This window comes from Plectropomus leopardus, chromosome 5 (assembly GCF_008729295.1).
Source record: "Plectropomus leopardus isolate mb chromosome 5, YSFRI_Pleo_2.0, whole genome shotgun sequence".
NCBI classification, from domain to species: Eukaryota; Metazoa; Chordata; class Actinopteri; order Perciformes; family Serranidae; genus Plectropomus; species Plectropomus leopardus.
This window is the reverse complement of record NC_056467.1, coordinates 35,057,430-35,077,128: the sequence shown is the minus strand read 5'-3', so window position 1 is coordinate 35,077,128 and position 19,699 is coordinate 35,057,430. Positions and strand designations below refer to the sequence as shown.

The 19,699-nt window shown below is 38.1% G+C and overlaps 1 protein-coding gene across 2 annotated transcripts; it reads left to right on the top strand.

Annotated features, from left to right (window-relative positions):
* The first annotated feature begins 9,530 nt into the window (after positions 1 to 9,530).
* Positions 9,531 to 19,694, top strand: aamdc (adipogenesis associated, Mth938 domain containing). 2 transcript variants are annotated; one of them, XM_042486223.1, is made up of 4 exons: positions 9,531 to 9,589; positions 16,819 to 16,968; positions 17,132 to 17,227; positions 19,297 to 19,694. In XM_042486223.1, exons 2-4 carry the CDS (start codon positions 16,837 to 16,839, stop codon positions 19,435 to 19,437), a joined length of 369 nt encoding a protein of 122 aa, XP_042342157.1. In that variant the 5' UTR covers positions 9,531 to 9,589; positions 16,819 to 16,836; the 3' UTR covers positions 19,438 to 19,694. The 2 variants fall into 2 exon arrangements, with proteins under 2 accessions (XP_042342157.1, XP_042342158.1); XM_042486224.1 differs by having other exon boundaries at positions 9,541 to 9,589; positions 16,822 to 16,968.
* The last annotated feature ends 5 nt before the right edge of the window (positions 19,695 to 19,699 follow it).

Sequence of the window (19,699 nt, the reverse complement as noted above, 5' to 3'; positions counted from 1 at the left end):
TTGTTTTTTTTTTAAGCATAACATACCTTAAATGGAAAGGTAGAAAATGCTTGTTGAGATTGAGTGCAGTTTTAACACATTTTTCATTAGATATAAGTGACTCAAAATGTGCTTTACCAAACAGTTGAGCAGGATGTTAAAGGGATAGAAGACAAAGGCAGTTGGGAAACCACATGGGGCTTTCCTGACTCTCATCTACACTTTGCATAGACTGCCATCTCACATGCTGAGCTTCACATGCTGCCAAGGTTCATATAATTGAAGATGTTCCACGTTTATGTAAACTCAAAAAAGTTTAGTGAATCTTTGCAGAGTATTGAACCTCAGAGATCTCTTATGTCTTCACTCAGCTGACACAGATGCTCCTGGATCCACAGAAACACAGAGCTCAGTGTGACACAGAGCAGTGCCAGCAGCACACAGAGCTGTGAAGACAGAAAAAAAATCCTGAACTTCAGACCACGGAAAAATAAACATCATGTAGACAAAGTGCACAGACAGAGGGGCTGCAATACCTGGGCAAAAGAAGAAATATACATAATTCATGGGTAAATCTGTCACAGTAGATAATATTCAAAACATAATATTCACAGAATCATCTCATTAAAAAGTAATACAGCATCACATAATGAAGTATCCCATTATTCCGACCTTCAGGGAAAAATGTCTGTCAAGTGAAAATCCAGTGGGCCTCATTTTTCAACAGCAGGTCATGATCACCACCTCCAGGTGGCGCTTTTACATTCTCTGTCCCAGAGAGTCTGAAGGAAGAGATGTCATGCTTTAAAGGTCCACTCTGTGGGATTAAGTGGCATCTAGTGGGGAGTTTGCAGATCGCAGCCAACTGAAACTTCTCCAGTGTGTCAAGCAGGTGTTCTGGGCTACTGCAGAAACAACACTGACCAGCTCCTTATGTAGATATAAGCAGCTCAGTCTAAGGTAACAAAAACACAGCGATTTTTATTTCCAGGTGATTATACACTAATGAAAACATAGTCATGAATTATACAATTTCTGCCATTATATCCGTCTAAATTTTTTACGCTGGACCTTTAACCCTTTGAAACCTGAGGAAATTGGTTTGATATCTTTAAAAAACATGGCAAAAAGGCAATGAGAACCTTAACAAGACATAGCCCGAAAATTTGCAAGAAATTAGTAAATATTTAGAGGAAAAAAGCCTGACAATAAACACTAAAGAGAAAGGTAAAACAAACAAACAAAAATGATCCAAAAAAAATATAAGTATGCATTTTTGCTCTGTAACATTTAAAATATACAATCATAATAATGATAAATATTGTCCTCTGGACATTTTCCCTAGGGTTTTTTTGTGATGATTTTTATAACAATCATCCAATCTTTAAAAAAAATCATTTGTCAAGGCTTTTTTGTCACCTTTTACTAATTTCTCGAAATTTTGTGGGACAGTTTTTGTCAAGTTGGTCACTGCCTAACATCTGAACGCAGCACAAGAAAACCAATCCAGGCTGTGAAGGGTTAAATCATTCAATTGTATGGCAACAGGAGAACTGCAGTCATTTCAGAAGATAATGCTCTTGTTTTTATTGATGTGTCACCTAGATTTTCTGGTGGTTTTACATACATAAGATCAACAACAAGGACAACATAAGTGGAGGTGTAGGTGACACTTTTGACATGGAACTGATTCTCTGTGTGTGGACGAGTGAAATGTGTGCATTAAGAGGTGTTTTCACATTGTGCACAACTACCACAACAGCAATCCCAGTAGGGAGAGGGCTGAGAAGTGTCTGGTTGGGTTATGCAGGTCTGTTCTTGTAAAATGTGTAATCAGCATGTACCAAATACTCTCTTAAGTTGCAGTCACTTAAAAAAAATACCTGATGAAGGACTGAGACATTGTGCGTTTAGATCAAGCTTATTACATATATAACAGTGTGCAGCAGTTCCTTTTATCTTACCTGTGGACATTTTCCTCCCACTGTCTGTTGTCTGCAAGCTACTGAAGGTGCGCATCAGCCTCCACACTCTATTTCTTTGTACTTAAAGAAAGAGACAGATGTGGAGGATTTGTTATGTCTAGGTCATTATGTGATGGTTCAGCTCATTTGAGATCAAACTAGGCTGTATGTCCAAAGTTCAAAGTTCTTTATTGTCAAATGAAGAACAATTACATAAGCCATATTGCCACTGAAAAAAAGGGGTACTTCCAAAAATGTAATTTAAGTTTGTATATAAAATAAATGAATAAAAACATTAATAAATTAATAATAATAATAATAATAAGAAGAAGAACAAGAAGAAGAACAAGAACATGAAGAACAAGAAAAGCACACTAGAAAAAAATAATAATAGAAACTAAATATAACAAAATAAAGATATAGAGTTGTAGAAGTTAACCCAATGAAATTTGAAGCGACATCACTTTTCTTGTGCTGCTTTCAGATACCTTTCAAAAGCATTTAAACATTTGAACCTTCTGCACCTTAAAAAAAGATATTTTTTTTTACTAATTTCTCACTAATTTCAGGGTCAGTTCTTTTTTTTTTGCGTGTTGCCTTCTTCCCATGTTTTTGAAAGAAATAAAACATAATAAAAAACAAAAATAAAATTTTACTTCATGTGACACATGGAGTAAACTGAGTTTGAAACCCCAGCAGTCAAACAATGTGTTTTTTTATTCCTCTGAGCAGCTCTACAAAGCTTTTTAGCCTCATTGTTTCAGTTTTCCGCCGCTCTCATCAACCTCCTGACCAGCAGCTAAAAGCTCAGTTGAGCCCACTACTGCACCAAAACCCAGCCAGACAGTTGTGGTCACCAGCAACAAGCTGGTGACCACAGTGAAGCATTAGTTGGTGGTTGCCAAATCAGGGTCATGTATTATGTTTTTCAACTTGCTCTGCTGTCCCCATGTGGCCAAAAAGCTTTAGATTTTCAATCAGTCTCTGGTGGGTTATTTTTAGTCAGCTGTGAAACACTAACTTGGGTGAGAGTGTAGAATACACATTGTGCATGTACGTGTGTTTGCTTACATTTGCATGTGAATTTGTGCATATTTCATATTCCTATCTTTGCTGCTGGTGGTTTTGTGTTTTATTGATCTGCTCCAGTGTAATATGACCGTGTGGCTGTGCAGCTTAAAGATGCACTGCCATGATTTTGATTGATTGTGCTCATGGACGATTCTCTGCTGTTATCAGTGGTGATGATGCAACTGACCTCTGTCATCTTCAAAAACATCTCAACATAGTCTCATATAGTTCTGCAAAAGATGCCACGTTTATTGTTGTAGAGTTTTTTTTGTCCAAAATCCAGTCTGCAACATTTGAAAATTAATGTTGGGGCTCACTGATGCATTCATGAAGATGGGTCATGAACATGTCTCTGGGTCATGTCCATCATGTCAATTAATGGACAGGAAAAGGACAGGAAAAGGAAATGGAAAACTGTCATAGCTATCAACTACAGCTGGTGCATCATCTGTAATGTGAGTTCAAACACAGAAACAAACTTGTCTCCCACTGTCTCTCATGTCATCTGATTTTCTAAACAAACAGGACCTGCTCAGAATGCGTGGGAGGGAACCACAGCTAAATTTAGCCTTTTTTCACAGACACATATACACAGAGAGAGCACTCTGGGCGCAGCCACCTGAGACAGAGAGCAGCAGAAAACACTCCTCAGCTCCACCACACTCTGCTGTGATGCTTCACATACATCAAGGCCAGAATTACAGACAGTGTGTAAAAAGAGATCTGTGTTGTCATAAAACACTCCTGAAAGACCCTTTGGAAGGCATCCAAACGGGAACTTTTACCACCCACTGAATGTGATAAAAATATGGTACAATCACCAGCTCTTTGTCTGACTGTAAGAAAGACGCACACCTGAACCAAACAAACCAGACTCACACTCAGAGAGCAGCGTATGGACTCACTGATGACAATATGAAAGGAAATTTTTTTCTGAAAATCACAACACATCACCAGTAGCTGATTTAATTATAATAATGCTCATATTTTGAAGTGAAGAATTTTCCCATGATAATAGGATCATAAACCCTGTGGTTTATGATCCTATTATCAATCCAATATTTTTGCAAGGCACTGTGGAAGCCATTTGACTGTTCAAATGGCTTCTACAGTGCCTTGCAAAAATATTAATCCCTGAGTGTTTTTTCTTGTTTAGTTGCGATACAATCTAAAATTTAAATGGAAAGGTAAGGTGGATTTACTTTAACAAATATATGACTTCTGTATGTAACCCATGTTAAAATATGACATAAATAAGAATAAATAGTTGAATAAAAGCTGCATAAATAAGTTTGAAAATTAAAAGTGATTCATTTAATGTCAATTAATCATCAGAGTTAATTAAAAATGTTAATTCAGCAATCATTTAGTGTTTAAGATTAAAAGTCTGTTGACAGAAAATAACGTTGCTGCCCCTTTAAGGGACCGGCAACACAGACGCAGCACCTCAGTGACGCTGCAGCAGAGACCTGAGGGAGAGAGCAGAGGAGGAATCGGAGAAAACGAGCGGTAATTAATTAACAGAAAAAGCAGTGAAAAAGTCGATAAAACAGTCGAAAAACATAACTTACCTGGTCGGGAACTGACGGGGATTTTATGAGAACTAAGCCACATCGGTTTTGGTGAGTCTTATGTTTATTTTCATGCATTTTCACCGTGTTGTGTTGTACTTTTTTTTTCTGGCGGAGAGCTAACGCTAAAAACGTAGCTGTTTACAAAGAAATGCTCCGTCATAAACTGTTTACCAGTTAATATTTTGGGTTTATGAAGACTGTGAATGTTATAAAAGTGTGTGTAAGCTGTGTAAATGAGAGATTTGTGCAGTAATTAGTGCAGGGAGACGGAGCCGTGAGATAAAAGAGACCGCTCCGCTGCCATTTTGAGTTGGAAAAAAAAACACTGTAGCAGTAACGTTACAACTCAGAGACTGAAGAATTTATTTGTGTGATTTGAGGATTTAAAAAGAGTTTTATTGTGTTTATAGCCTGTTACACAGGTCAGGTTTTTTTTTAGCTCGGTCGGAGCGAGGATTGGTCTGCCATGTGCGGGCGTGCACATCCACAGACGGGATTCAAGATGGCGAGCCAGACCCAGACCTTGAACTCATCTTCTCCATCGCATCATTGAGGAAATCCTCTGCGTGTGGTAACTCACTGCCAGAGTGGTAGGAGTATCAGGAATTAGTTTGAACTGATTAAACTATTATTCTTTTTGGACTGAATCGAACTGAACACTTGAACTCACATTTGGACTTGAACTTAAATTTAAAGTGTCATACTTTTATTTTCATATGTTTATATTTTTGAATGTGATTTGAATAACTGTGGTCCATTTTGATTTACTTGGGTTTTGAAGGTATTTTCTTACCTGTAAAAGAAAGAAAAAACAGTTAACTCAGGAAGAAAAATAGGAATCCTAAGATAGGTACAACCTAGGAAAAAGAGACTGGTCTAATTAAATTAGATTAGCTTTACTAAAATAAACTAGGTGAACTAAAGAACAAAAAGAAAGAGTGAAATACTTTTTTTTCACTTATACTTACCTTGTTATTGGGAACCTGCAGGGTATTTTTGGTTTTATGTACTGTGTTTTATATGTGTGTTTACATTCAGTAAATTGCCGGCCTTTTCTAGTTAAAGAAACGGTCTCTGGTGTAATTATTCTTGCTCCCCACTCCTTAGAGCCTAGAACTGGTCCAGTGGCGCAGTTAGTGGTGTGATACCGGTGCTACACATAGCTATATTTTAACCTTAGCTTATGCTTCAATTCAATACAATGAACACTCCATATACAATCATCATAACAGTACTAGCTCTTGCTAGTTACCATACACCTCAACAACAGTTCAAGCTCAGTAATTCTGAAAGTAGATTTTCTCTTCCCATAAACCTGTACATAAACTGCATTAACATTTATCAGTTTTTACATCTCCAAAACCATGTGAACCATATGAACACATATGACTTAACATTTTTCACCCCGTGTACATTTCTTTTCATAGTTCAGTCCCACACTCTCCTCTTTTCCCTTTTTTTCTTTGTCATTTTTTGTTAGTTTGTTTTTTCCTCAGGGACTGTCTTACAGGTCAAGCCTCTTGGGCACGGCTGTAGCCAGTGCTCAGGGGAGTGGCTCTGTAGGCCAGTAAGGCATGGTAAGGAGCTTTTTTGAGTAAGTTTTTGATAGTCTGGACGGCATGCTCTGCTTCCCCATTGCTTTGGGGAAATTTGGGGCTGCTGTTTACATGTTCAAAGCTGTACTCGGCTGCAAATGCCTTCATTGCAGCTCCTGAAAACTGCGGGCCATTGTCGCTCACAAAAGTCTCTGGGATGCCATGATGTGCAAACATTGACTTCAAGTGAACGATCACATCTGTGGATCTGGATGGGCTGAGCTGAGCTATTTCAACAAAATGAGGAAAATAATCTACCACTAATAGAAATGTGCTGTCTTTTAGGGAAAACAGGTCAGCACCTACTCTTTGCCAAGGCCTTTCTGGTAATTTGTTAGGCATCAAAGGCTCTTTTGCATTTGTTCTTTCTTTGTAGCACTAGATCTCTTATCTGACTGCTTAGTCCAGTCCACCACATTGTCTGGCTAGCATGTTCCCTGCACTTAACTACCCCCTGGTGGCCCTCGTGGATTTTCGCCAGTATCTCGTTTCTCATGTTGGCTGGTATAACTAGCGTTGTGCCACACAGGAGAAGTCCATCGTGCACACTTAGAACTGTTCTCTCATGCCAGTAGTGTCTGATTGGTGCTGGCAATTGGCTCTTGTCTGGCCAAACATCCAGGCAGTATTCCATTACTTGTGCACAAACACTGTCTGCACACAGCTGCTCGCGAAGCTCAGCCATGTAGTTGTTGCTCGCCGGGAGGCCCTCAACCACACTGTCGACGTAGATATTAGTGTCCTCCATCAGGCTCTTGTCAGCCCTTGTGACTCCATCTTTGAGGCGTGAACATGACAGCATGTTGGCCATCATGAGGCTCTTACCCGGTGTGTGGGAGATGGTGTGGGAATATCTCATCAGGCGCATCCTGAACCTCTATATCCATGGCAGCAGCAAGTCGATGGCAGATCGTGTCTGCCATCATCGCTGTCTTCTTCTTCTTCTGTGGGGCAGTTGGCATCCTTGAAGTTGCATTACTGCCTCCTGCTGGATTTACCCAAACTCTGTCACTCTACTCTTTTTCAATCATCTAATATGTTCAGTTGCAGCCCTGTCATCATTTCCTGTCTCTCCCCCTCATACCTTCTACAGAAGAGAAGCACATGCTCCACTGTTTCCCCCACGTTACACCGGCTACACAGGCCAGTTGAATGTTTCCCTGTCACAACGACTTGGCTGCCGAACCATACACAACATATACATAGTCTATTCTTGACCAAATTAGTGCTATATAAATATACGTCAGTGATGCAACATCCACCCCCGACTCCAGCCCTGCCAGACACCTCATGACATTAATGACATTCCCACATTTCTCCACAATACTTCTGACATGCCCCCTCCATGTCAGTCTGGGATCAAAATGAACTCCCAAGAACAGAAAACTGTTAACCCTCTCCAACTCATTCCAATACAACTTAAGGGTACTGCCATCCCTTAGTTTCTTATTTGTGAACAACATATTTTTAGTTTTCTCCACAGAGAACCTAAAACCCCCAGTCTGCCCCCTACCTTTCAACTTGAGTTATCCCTTTCTGCAGTTCCTTGAGTACATAACCCACTTTACCTCTCCTCTTCTACAAAGCCCTATCATCATCGTGTTTTTTTTCTCCCCCGTTGCGTGTACATAGGCGGCTCCCGCTAGCTCTGCATTAGCCACCTAGCTCCAGGACCAAGACGTGACCACCGTGAATCAGGGCAGCTCTGCTTCTGACACCATGTTGTGTTGTCTACATGGGTTCTTACTTCTCTTACTGCAAACTCACCCCAGTTATCACTGCCAGTCTGCTGCACACTGTCCCCATGGGGAGTCGCGTATCTAACAAGCTCTATTTAACGGCTTAAAACATTGTTTTGTTGTTGTAAAATTTGAAGGACCCATAATGCATTTTTTTTCCCCCCACTTGTTCCATGTTCCATAATTTATAGATTTGTCATTTACCAATGTTGAAAAGCACTGCTGTTCAATGTCTGATGTTTTGGTACTGATACTGTCTTGCTGTGCAGTAGTTTGTCGTTTCACCACGTTGTGACTTTGCTAGCTTGAATGTAACGCTAGCTTCAGATGAAATCTTTGGTGTAACCTGGTTACCGACTGTTAGCTGAATGATTTCTTTCTGTGTTTTAGTCTTAATGCAATAGTATCTCTTTGCAGGCTTGCAGGCAGCAGTTTCAGGACTGCAGTTTCAGGATCGCAGCTGTAGGACCCTCATTTTTCGCAACAGCACCACCCAGTGAAGTGGATGAATGCAAAAATACACGATACTCTAAAGGTTTATTCCACCAAAATATTATTTAACAAGTTCCACCAAAATAGTACTTTATAAGGATACACTCTGAACTGAACAGAGCGTAAGTACTGAATATGAATTAAGTTTTTAATTTGTTTAAAATGAGACACAAATATTATATGGGAATTGAACAGCAAAATGAACAACATCTAGCCGCACAGCACTCTGTAACGTTAATGTAAAACTAACTGTGACAGTACTGGTATTTAAGGCACAAACGTTAACATGTACTTTAGCTAACATTAGTCTACATGCTAACACAGCTTGCTGAACTAATGTAAGCTGATAACTTAAGACAGATCATAAATTACTTTTATTATTGGAAATTTATGTAGGCTGCTGGAAAGAATTAACCTAATTAACATTATTGTTATTACATCAACAGCTAATGTAGATGGTCTTGGCAAAATGATGCTATGTCTTCATTGAATTACTTTAAACTATTGTCCTCAATTTTTGTGTCTCATTTTAAGCAAAACTTAATTCACTTTCAGTACTTATCTTCAATGTGTATCGGGTCAATATGAAGCCAATACCTACAGCCAAGCAGTACGCATGTTCGGAAAAAACAAGTGTCCTAGATCTGCGGTCCTGAAACTGCAGTCCTGAAACTGCTGCCTGCAAGCCTGCAGATACACCCTTCTCTCTTAATGGGAGCTTTTATGACAACGAAGGACGCTGTGAGAGCCAATGCAATTCTGTGTCATCAGCTGTCCACAGTGTGCTGCCCGTGAATAAACGGCTAACAAAGCCAAAGATAGGAGGTCATTGCCTGGTTAATCACACAACACAAGAGAGAGTAGACAAGCCACTACATATATAATTATCTAATTATGTAATAATTCTCCCCCCTTTTTTAAAAACTAATTTTCAACACATTTTCTTGTCACCTTTTACTTTTTTTTTTTTGCATTTTGTGGGACATTTCTTGCTAGTTGGTAATTGCCTTTTTTTTCTCTTTGTTTTTGAAAGAAATCAAACTAATTTGCTCAGTTTCAAAGGGTTAATACAAGAAAACTGACGTCAATCCAGGTTTCAAAGGGTTAAATCCGAGAGCAGGAAGAAGTCCAGGGGGTGTGTTTACTGTTCAGTGTGTTGTTGACATCCACAGAAGGTAAGCAGCAGTACTTTGCTCCGTGATTTCCTGTTCCAGCTTCAGGAACTACAAACTTTAAAATTACAGCTGCATTTCTAAATGTTTTTTAGTCTGCTGGGATTTTATAATAATGCAGCCACATGTTTCGACTCTGTGTGCTGCTGGTTCGGTGCGCACACACAGAGAGCCAGTCTGTGGCCAGTACAGAAATAGCTCCCAGTCAGCTCCTATCTCTTACAGTGCAACAGCAGGTCATCATACTGGCAAATGTTCATCTCAGCTGATTTTTCTGTAAATGACAAAGCTGTGCTGCTTTAAAACAGAAATATGAAGCACAGCACATTGAGGAGCACTACTAATGCTTGTTGATCGTTCAGTACGGCAGAGCTGGTGTTGTGGAAAAAGCTAAATGGTTTCAAACTTTGACAAAGGACGACTGAGGCTTCTGTCTAAGCAGGTTATCTACGTATGGGACTGAGAATAAACGGGAATGACACAAAGCTACATGACGTTCAGACTGACAACACCCATAATGTGCCAGTGCAGTGACTTACATACACACTTTAATAAACTCACGCAGAACACACTATCAGGTCAGCACAAGTAAGGGTTACTTAAAGATGTTTTCAAAATGAATGTGACAACTGACCCGAGATGTTAATATTGCGTTTTTTGTTTTTTTAGTTTCATCATGTTTGCTAAGATGTAATTCAGAGTTATGTTTCAAGTTTCAACATCAGACAGTACTTCACTGGCCAACAGGCTTTGGGACGACCTGCTAGAGGAGATGAGGCTGCAGAATCATTGACTTTGTTTAAATTACCTCTGAAAACCCTTTTTTTTTTTTATAGACATGCGTTCACGTTATGAGTCTCCTTTTAATTCGTCTTCTAATATTCCTTTTAAATTTTTCGTTAAACTTATCTCTCTAGTCTGTCCTGACCCTGCTTATTATTATTATTATAAATAATAATGAAACAAATGATGATGAAAATAATAATAATATTTTCCATTTACTGCCTTTACTTTGCTATTGTATTTGGCTAACATGTTTCTGCTTCTAATGTTGTTTAACTTGACCTTAATTCTTGTCTGGCCTTTGTTGGACATTATTGTTGAGTTTCTTGCCTCTGCTTTGCTTTGGTTGTCAAATGCTGTTTTTAAAGGTGCTATATAAATAAAATTATTATTATCATTATTATAGGTAGCCATCACTACAATTTAATTGTTTTTGAGACTTTTTCAAGATCTTTTAAAACAAAATTTGAGACAGATATTTGGACAAATCATTTTAATTTATGTATAAATGTATACATATGTCGTCCTGTGCAGAGGTAGTTTCATGTAGGAATGTAGTCCCGAGAGTGAGTTAGGTTCAGCAACATTTTTGTGAATGAATGAATAAAAATGTATTTCAAACAAAGTAAACAAATAAAATGTTAAATAAATTCCAACAAATAGGCAGAATATGAAAAATGTGTTCCATAAATTCCATTTACAAGCACTGTCATGCTAGAAAAGGAGTAGGAAGAAGTTTACACTTATTTAATCCCAACAACTCCATAACACAGTAATTTGTCTACCTTTTAAAGAAATATACTACATAAACAAATATACCCATATGCACCATATATATACACATACATACATACACACACACGTACACACCTACACACACATATATATACACACACACACATACATATACATACACACACATAAATATACAGACACATACAGTGACCCAGATTCTATATCTTATTATAAAAGTTATTACCAAATATATATTTTATAACATCTTTATATTTTAGTGATTTTTAAAGCCCACCCTCATCCCTGTACCTTGAGAAAATCATCTCTTTGTACCTCTTTTTGAACTGGATCATGTGTGGACACAGCTTCACACCAACAACTGACATGCATTTACTTTTCATTGTCAAACAAACACCTAGCATCTTGAAATTAACCTTCTCCCTCAAATTATAACCCCCAGCTAAAAAAAAGTTTATGAATATAGTTTGTTTCTTGCTTTCTACATCAATTGTGCAGACTGATATTCAACCATGTCAATGAATTTTAAAGCGGGGGAATGTAAAAACAATGAGTTGATGTGATCATAATATCCTGCTTTGTGAACTGTTCTTATGGCTCTTTTTTGTAGTGTGAATAGTGATTGCGGTGAGCTTTTGTAGGTGTTAGCCCAGACCTCCACACAGTAATTTGGATATGGTAAGACCAGCGAATAGTAGAGAATGTTCAGTGATTTGTGATCCAGTGCTTTGCCTTACACAGGACTGAGATGCTTTGTGACCGTTTTGATTGTACATGTTTTATATGTGAGGTTTCCAGCAGATTGTATGATCTATTATCACACCTAGAAATGTATTTACATACACTCTTTCAATATTCACACCATCTGTCTTTACCTGTACTAGATTATTAAATTTAAAATTTCCAAACAATATGATCTTTGTTTTACTTAAATTTAATGATAATTTATTACTGTCAAACCACCTTTTTAATTTTCTCATTTCAGATGTGATCATTTCTAAAAGCTGCTGCAAATCCTCAACACTACAAAAAATATTTGTGTCATCTGAAAATTTTTAATATTTTTGATGCTTTACATATATCATTAATGTAGAGTATGAAAAGAATTGTCCCCAACACTGACCTGACACTGACTGGGGACTCCACAAGCAATGTCCAAACATGCTGACCTGTACTGACCCATCTTCACAGCCTGTTCTCTTAAGAGTTTCTCAACCATTTCAATGCAACCCCTCGATACCATAATGTTCCAGTTTAATAATTAATCTGTCATGATCGATTGTATAGAATGCTTTTTGAGATCAGTAAATACCCCAGCTGCATATCTCTTTTGGTCTAAGGCACTTGTGATTTCTTCAATTAGTTCACTTCATTACTGCTAAAGATGTTGATCTGTTTGATCTGAATCCATATTGACTGTCAGTTAGTTAATTGTATTTATTGATGAATTTGTTCAGTCTGTCAACAAAGGGTTTTTCTAGGGTTTTGGAAAATTGGGGAAGCAGAGAAACAGGCCTCTAATTTGTGAAATGATGTTTGTCTCCACTTTTGTACAGCGGTATGACCTTTGCTATTTTCATTTTACTTGGGAATTTACTAGTTTGGAATGATATGTTACAGATATGTGTTAGTGGTTTAGCAATTCCTTCAATTTTACTGTTTTCATGTCAATGTCATTACAGTCAGGAGAGGTTTTGTTTTTATATTTATAAACAATCTCTATGATTTCACTCTCTTCCACTGCTGTAAGAAACACTGAGTTTGGATTGTTATCAATGAAATCACCACTGTTCTCTTTAGATGTCACAGAATCAGAATCACGATTTTGTCCTGCCAGATTTGGTCCAACACTTACAAAGTAACGATTAAAGCCATTAACCACATCATACATATCATTAATAATCATATCATTAAAAATGAAGTGCTGATTAAGCAATATCACAGGAGAGTGAGTGATGTGCTGTATATCATTGCGGCTGTGATTCAGTCGTAGGCACTCTGGGTGAGGCCCGGTGGAAGGAGGTGCAGGAGATAATCACAGTGTGATATTGCTTTGATACAACAGTTTTACAAGCGTCTTTTATTTGTTAACAAGCAGACAACAGAGTATGATTTATTTGTTTAATTCATGATTTTTTTTTTTTTGCTCTACCAACACAAAAACTTTTCCTGCAGGCTGCTTGCTAATCTGTGTTAGCTTGGTCTTTATGTTATGCACAGACCAGCTGTTTAGTACCATGAACATTTATCTCTGTTTTAAGTGAAATCAGAGTCTGTTAACAGACACTTTGGCTGCCAGTAAGATTCAGATGAGTTACTTTGATCAGATTGATCGTCACTGCAGTGTGTCCACTCATTTCACACAGCGCGCGTCAGGAGCACCTAACCGAGCAGTATGGCAAGCTCAAAGTGTCACTCTGCAAAGGTGTTCTGTCCAAAAAAAAAAAAAACCCAGCAAAATGCGGCGTCCTAGTGTCCAGTACACCGTTTTTTAAGCTGTTGAACAATCAAACCTGCTGTTTTTCTTCATGTTAATTAGTCCTTTCTCCTGTTTTGCATAGCCAGTAAATTCAGAGTTTCTGTGGCCAATCACTCAAGAGTAAAACCAGACCAAATCAGTGCATCCATGAAAGCAATGCATCAGCTGTAGATCAGAAAACAGGCAAGAAAAAGGGGCCAGGGAAAAAAGAATCAAGATTTTACAGATCTAAAATACAGATTACAATATAGCATATTGAAGTGTAAATAATTTACTATGATTATTAAATACATCTGTATCAAGTCAAACATTATGACATTGTGTTTCTCTAACTGAAGCAGGATTTCATCTATCTTACTATGGTCTTGACTATGACTATTAATCAGTATTTTTCCACTAGCCTACTGTACAATTCATAAAGACAACACGGATCTACAGCTTCTGCATTGCTCATTGCTTTCCCACAGACGAAAAATGCGTCATTTTCCGAATCAAGATTTGGATTTCGGTCTTTCTCCAGACATAAAAAAATGAACGCGCATAGGACCCACGGGACTCTACCGCGTGAACGCGCATGTAACTCTTTGAGTCTTTGACACAGCACAGACTTTGTGCGGGCTGTAGTAATGGATATTTTTGAATCATAATTCATCATTTTACCATTTTACAACACATCCATATGCTGTTGGCTGTAAAGCCTGTAATATTACAAGGCACCACATTTTATTATATTTTTGTTTACACTTTTTGATTCTGTTAATTCAATTTCTCCGGTCGTGATTACGATATGATTCCCTGATAAATTGTATATATATTTGTGTATGTGTGTATGTGTGTAGAGAGAGATAAATATACCATTATCTGAGTCACGTAGATATTAAAACCGACAGCAACTTTTTGACAACATCCATGCACCGCTGTCATTATACCGCCGATTAGCTGCTGTTGCTAATAAGCTAAGCTACTACGAGAGAAATGCTCGTGAACGTGCGCTGTTCGCTTCGAGCACTCGACTCGGGTAACTTGTGTGAGCGAGTCAGTGAGTCGGAGTCAGTGCTCGGGTACACTCGGCTACACTCGGCTGCGTTCGGCTGTCCCTAATATCACTTCTACGCACGCTCTATGGGCCAGTAGATCCGGGTATTTAAACTTTTAGACTTCCTTATAATATATCCATGCCCTGAGCAGCTCTCATAGAAATGAACAAGGCCCCGCCTCCACGGCTGTATGCAGATTTATAATAGATCCATGGTTCACACCACACATGCAGAGTTGTTGCAGCATCGCTGCTGCGTCACGGCCTGCGCTGTATTTCTACATTTATAAGCACAATTCCCACGATTTATAATAGAGCCATGAGTCACACAATGTCCCGCATTGCCGCCAACCTGGTCCCGTGAATGATTCAAAATAAAATGCATTGTATAAGCAACTGATCGGCTTCTGTCCACCTAAAGGCTATTAGAGTTGTATTTGTAATTCCCTAGTTATCCATGGACTGTCTGAATATTTATGATTTTTATTGTATTGTTTTATTGGACAGTATTCATCATACAATAATTTGAGTACACTTAAGAATATTTCGTATGTTTATAATATTTCCCAGTTAGAGTTTAGTATTTAATTTTTAAGAGATTATTTCTGAGGCTTTTGTTGCCTTTAATTGTCAGAACAGTGTGAGAGTAAGAGGGAGAGGGAGAGAGGGGAAGACATGCAGCAAAGGGCCGAGGCTGGATTCGAACTCGCGGCCGCTGCTGCGAGAGCGCAGCCTCTGTTCATGGGGCGCCGCTCTATCCCCTGACCCACCAGGCGCCACATAATTCATTCTTTAAAGTGTTGACTGACTCCTCTGTCCTTGCTGGTCTGTACTTGAGTTTGATATTGTCTTGTAGTCACTGTTGAAAACTGTAAAAACTGGTAAGTGATCACTGATGTCATTGATTAGCAGTCCACTTACTGTGGTCTATAATATTAGTATTATAGACCTATTAGATAGATACGTTGTCTATCAATGTGGCACAGTGAGATGTAATCCTGCTGGGTCTGGTGATTTTAGGCTAAAGGCTTAAACTGCACATTGTATTGATAAAATCTTCAGTTGGTTTGTGGTTATTTGGATTAAGCAGATCTAGGCCTATATCAAAATCATCCCCACAGATGAACATGACCTTATGATTTGACATTGTAAATATTTCCTCCATCCATTCCTTGAAAACCTCAATGTTAGAACCTGGTGCTCTATAAATGCAGCTAACAATTACATTCTTATTTTTTGTGTATATTTCTACTGTTAAGCAAATAGGTTTGTCATTGCAGTTGTCATTTTATTTACCACCTTATAATTTAAGCTTTTGTCACATACATAGACAAGCCTCTTTCAGTCTTGTTCTCCCTCGTCATATAATTCAGTTCATAACCATCTCATTCAAAGTCCACACCTTTCTCAGGGTTGATCCAAGTTTCTGTTGTAAACTGACGCAAATATTCTTTAATGTTGTTGAAGTTAGCATACATGGTTCTACTGTGAAAATGAATGACTGAGTGCAGTCATTCAGTCAGTTTTGTACATTTATTGTGTTATTTATATTCTCTTTTTTCATTTTATATTTTTAAATTACTTCTATATTTTTATTTTGTGTTATTCTATTTAAATTCACTATTTTTATTCTTCCTTTATGTTAATTGTTTTACACCAAAAAGCCAAGTCAAATTCCATGTAAATGTAAATGTACTTGACAATGAAACCCGATTCTGATTCTGATAATTTGTGTTCTGTCTTGATGGTCTTGTTGAACTGTTAATCTGCAGCAGTCGATGTTAAAAAGTTATTGTTATCAATATTGTATTCCATGTCCTGTGATTTGTTTGTGTGTTGTGTATTTGATTTGTTTCCAGTTACCTTATTATGGGGTGCTGATTCCAAAGTTGTGCTATCTGAAAGAAACAGCAACATTTCTCCACATTTAGCTCGAAAACATGATTAAAAACAGGTGTGAATTTTCACACTTGCACACGACACTTTTTAATCACATTTAGAACAATATTTGTGAACTTCGTCAGATTTATTGTTTTGTGAAAATATATGTTCATGATATCACTGTAAAATAAAAAAATGTTTAAAATTAAATCTAAATATCTAAATGTTATATGTTAAATCTAAATGTTAAATATTAAATCTAAATGTTATATGTTAAATCTTAATGTGTCCTTGTCTTAGTAGGCAGCCTCACACAACATGTCCTCTCCAGAGATCACCTCTCTGTCCTGGGGCCACATGAAGGTGAAGGGATGCTCCTCCAACTACAAGGACTGTAAGGTGTGGCCTGGAGGCAGCCGGGCCTGGGACTGGAGAGAGACTGGGACTGATGTGAGCGGAACCAGATAATACTCACAAAATACATACATTATATCCAGGTTCAGGACTGCATTTGACAGCAACACATATGAACAACCATGAAAACAACAGGCGCTGGCATAGCAGCAGGGGATTTTCTGATCCAACAGTTCACACATTATCTCATATATCCCAGCATTACCCTGGAGTCCAGCCTGCTGATCTGGACGAGGTGCTGAAGAAGGGGATAGACCTGCTGGTGATCGGCAGAGGCATGAGTGAAGCTCTGCAGGTAAAACTGACTGCAGGGTCCCACACATTTTCATGGACATGAAACAACATTTCAAAACTTTTCCATGACTTTTATTGTGTTTAACAAAGAATTTCAACAAGCTGGAATACAAAAAAAGAGAGACGGAGTACAGGGAAAAAATTAAGACACATAATTTAATAATGTGATCGGAGACATAATTGACACATTTAGAACTGTGTAACGTTGACAGCTTCATAAAATACATGTGCAGTTCTATTACGTCATGTGGAAGGTTATCCACAGAAGATTATTGTAACAGTTTCATCACACTACAAAATACCATGGCAACACTTTCAATGATGTTTTTGAATTCCATGTACTTTCCAGGCCAGGACCATGAAAGACCTGTGACCTAGACAACTCCAATATGTTTACAATTATGAGGGAAGTCCAAAAAAGTTTATGAGTTAACTGTTTGAAACCTGAGTAAATTGGCTTGACTTCTATCAAAAACATAGGAAGAATGCAGTGAGCAACTGACTCATAAATTGGAAAAAATAGTAAAAAAATACCAGAAAATGACCTGGAAATTAGCACCAATAGAAACCAAAAAACAAAAACAAAAACAAAAGGAAAGGGAAACAAGTTTAAAAAACAAACAAGGAATTAAACTTATTAAAAGTACTTGATACTAATAAGAATTTTGTAAAAAAAAAAAAAAAAAAATTATATAATTATGACAATTCTGTATATTATTTTTTGGACATTTTCCCCAAGCTTTGAATTTTTTTTCTCCAAATTTACTAATTTGTTGCATTTGCAGTACACCTCTTGCAGAGTTGTTCGTTGACATGTTCCCACGTTTTAAAAAGAAGCCAAAACATTTTTTTGTGGATTTGAAGGTTTAAATATTTGTGAAGGCGTCTGAATGCAGCACAAGAAAGGTGATGTCGCTCCAGGTTTCAAAGGGTTAAACTGCAAGCCCTGCTTCCTTTTTCTGGGTAGTGGAGTCAGATGAGTCAGACCTGTGCAGTTTAGGGGGTTTGCTGTTCACTTCCAACACCTTTAACATCATTTTACTGGTTTAAGAGGTTCCTTTTAAAATGGAAAACCTTCTAACAGTGACTGGGGGCTGAGTGTATGCAGGACAGGAATGTAGTTACTAGCTGGAGGGAGACGCTTTGGCAGTGCTCTGAGCCCAACCCCAAGTCGCAACGCAAGTTGCGATATTTTAAGGGACCTTTTTTGTTTGAATCTTAAGGTTTGTATTTTTCTAAAATTATCATTACATAGGATCACATCATGGTATGATGCATTTTCAGAGCTAATACTGGTGTAAAATAAACTAAATATTACAAAAAACTAGCGAGTCCAAAGTTTTTTTGTCATAAAAGTCAGAAACAGTTTATTTGACCATCAGGTGAGGGAGAGCCCAGTTGCCTCAGACAGCTTGACAGCAGTTGTGACACTTAATAGTTTTCAAAGTTAAAAAACTCTATAACAAAATAATCTGTGTCCAGTGTTCTAAATTAGTCTGTTGAATTGGGTTGTGCGTCTGAAATGATAAGTTTCTCACTATGAAAGATTACGGACTTACCTGCTCTGTGCTACAGGAAACAGCTTTATTCGGGGTGAGCTGTGGGGGTTTATGTTTGCGTTCCGATGCTGCTCACACAGACATGGCTTGACTCAGTCATTAAAAACGGTTAATAAACATTGAGTAAATTAGCCTTGCTCTGCTAACACTTCTCCCTGTCACTGTCCCTGGTGCAGCAGCAGTCTAATGATAAACAGAGACAGAGAGAGAGTGGCTGAGCGGACCAATATACTGTGTGCAGCTGTACAATGAAATGAGTACAAGTTGTGGTAAAATTGTGGTGACTGGATAAAATTGCAAGGTTGTGTAGAATTTATGGGGATTCACAGGAATCCTGGAGGAACTGAGAGCTCGAGTAAACACAAGCAGGTAGAACGCTACATTAATTGAAATTGATGTGCTTGTGGTCAGTCAGAAATGCAGGAGAGAAACGACTACAAACGTAGCTGGACGCAACTCTTTTTGTGGAGACCCACCATAAATCTTTCTGCACTGTTGTCTCCTCTGTCAGGTTCCCTCCCCCACCCTGGACTATGTGACGAAGAAAGGTATCAACGTCAAAGTCTTCCAGACAGAGAAGGCCGTTGCTGAATACAACAAACTGGCTGAACAGGGCGTCAAGGTGGGGGGGGTCTTCCACTCCACCTGCTGAAGATGTCACCTCTGCACCAACCATCCAAATTAATTATTCTGATTTCAAATGTTACTTTTAGATCAAACTGTGGATTCAGCACAAGGACATTTGATTTTTGAGGCTAATTTGGTGAAATATTAAAGTAGAGTGACCATTTCTTAGTGGTCAGGTGAAGACTGATCATATGATGGTGTTGTTTTTAAAAGCTAATAAATTTAAATTTTAGTACATGTATTTCTGCTTGTTTGATACACTCAAATAAATGACAAAATGAATCATC

Excerpts from the sequence above, each read along its gene's own strand:
- aamdc (XM_042486223.1), top strand. The coding sequence starts at position 16,837 with ATGTCCTCTCCAGAGATCACCTCTCTGTCCTGGGGCCACATGAAGGTG. Across the intron at positions 16,969-17,131 it reads GGAGAGAGACTGGGACTGAT|CATTACCCTGGAGTCCAGCC; the intron begins GTGAGCGGAACC and ends CATATATCCCAG. Across the intron at positions 17,228-19,296 it reads GCATGAGTGAAGCTCTGCAG|GTTCCCTCCCCCACCCTGGA; the intron begins GTAAAACTGACT and ends CTCCTCTGTCAG.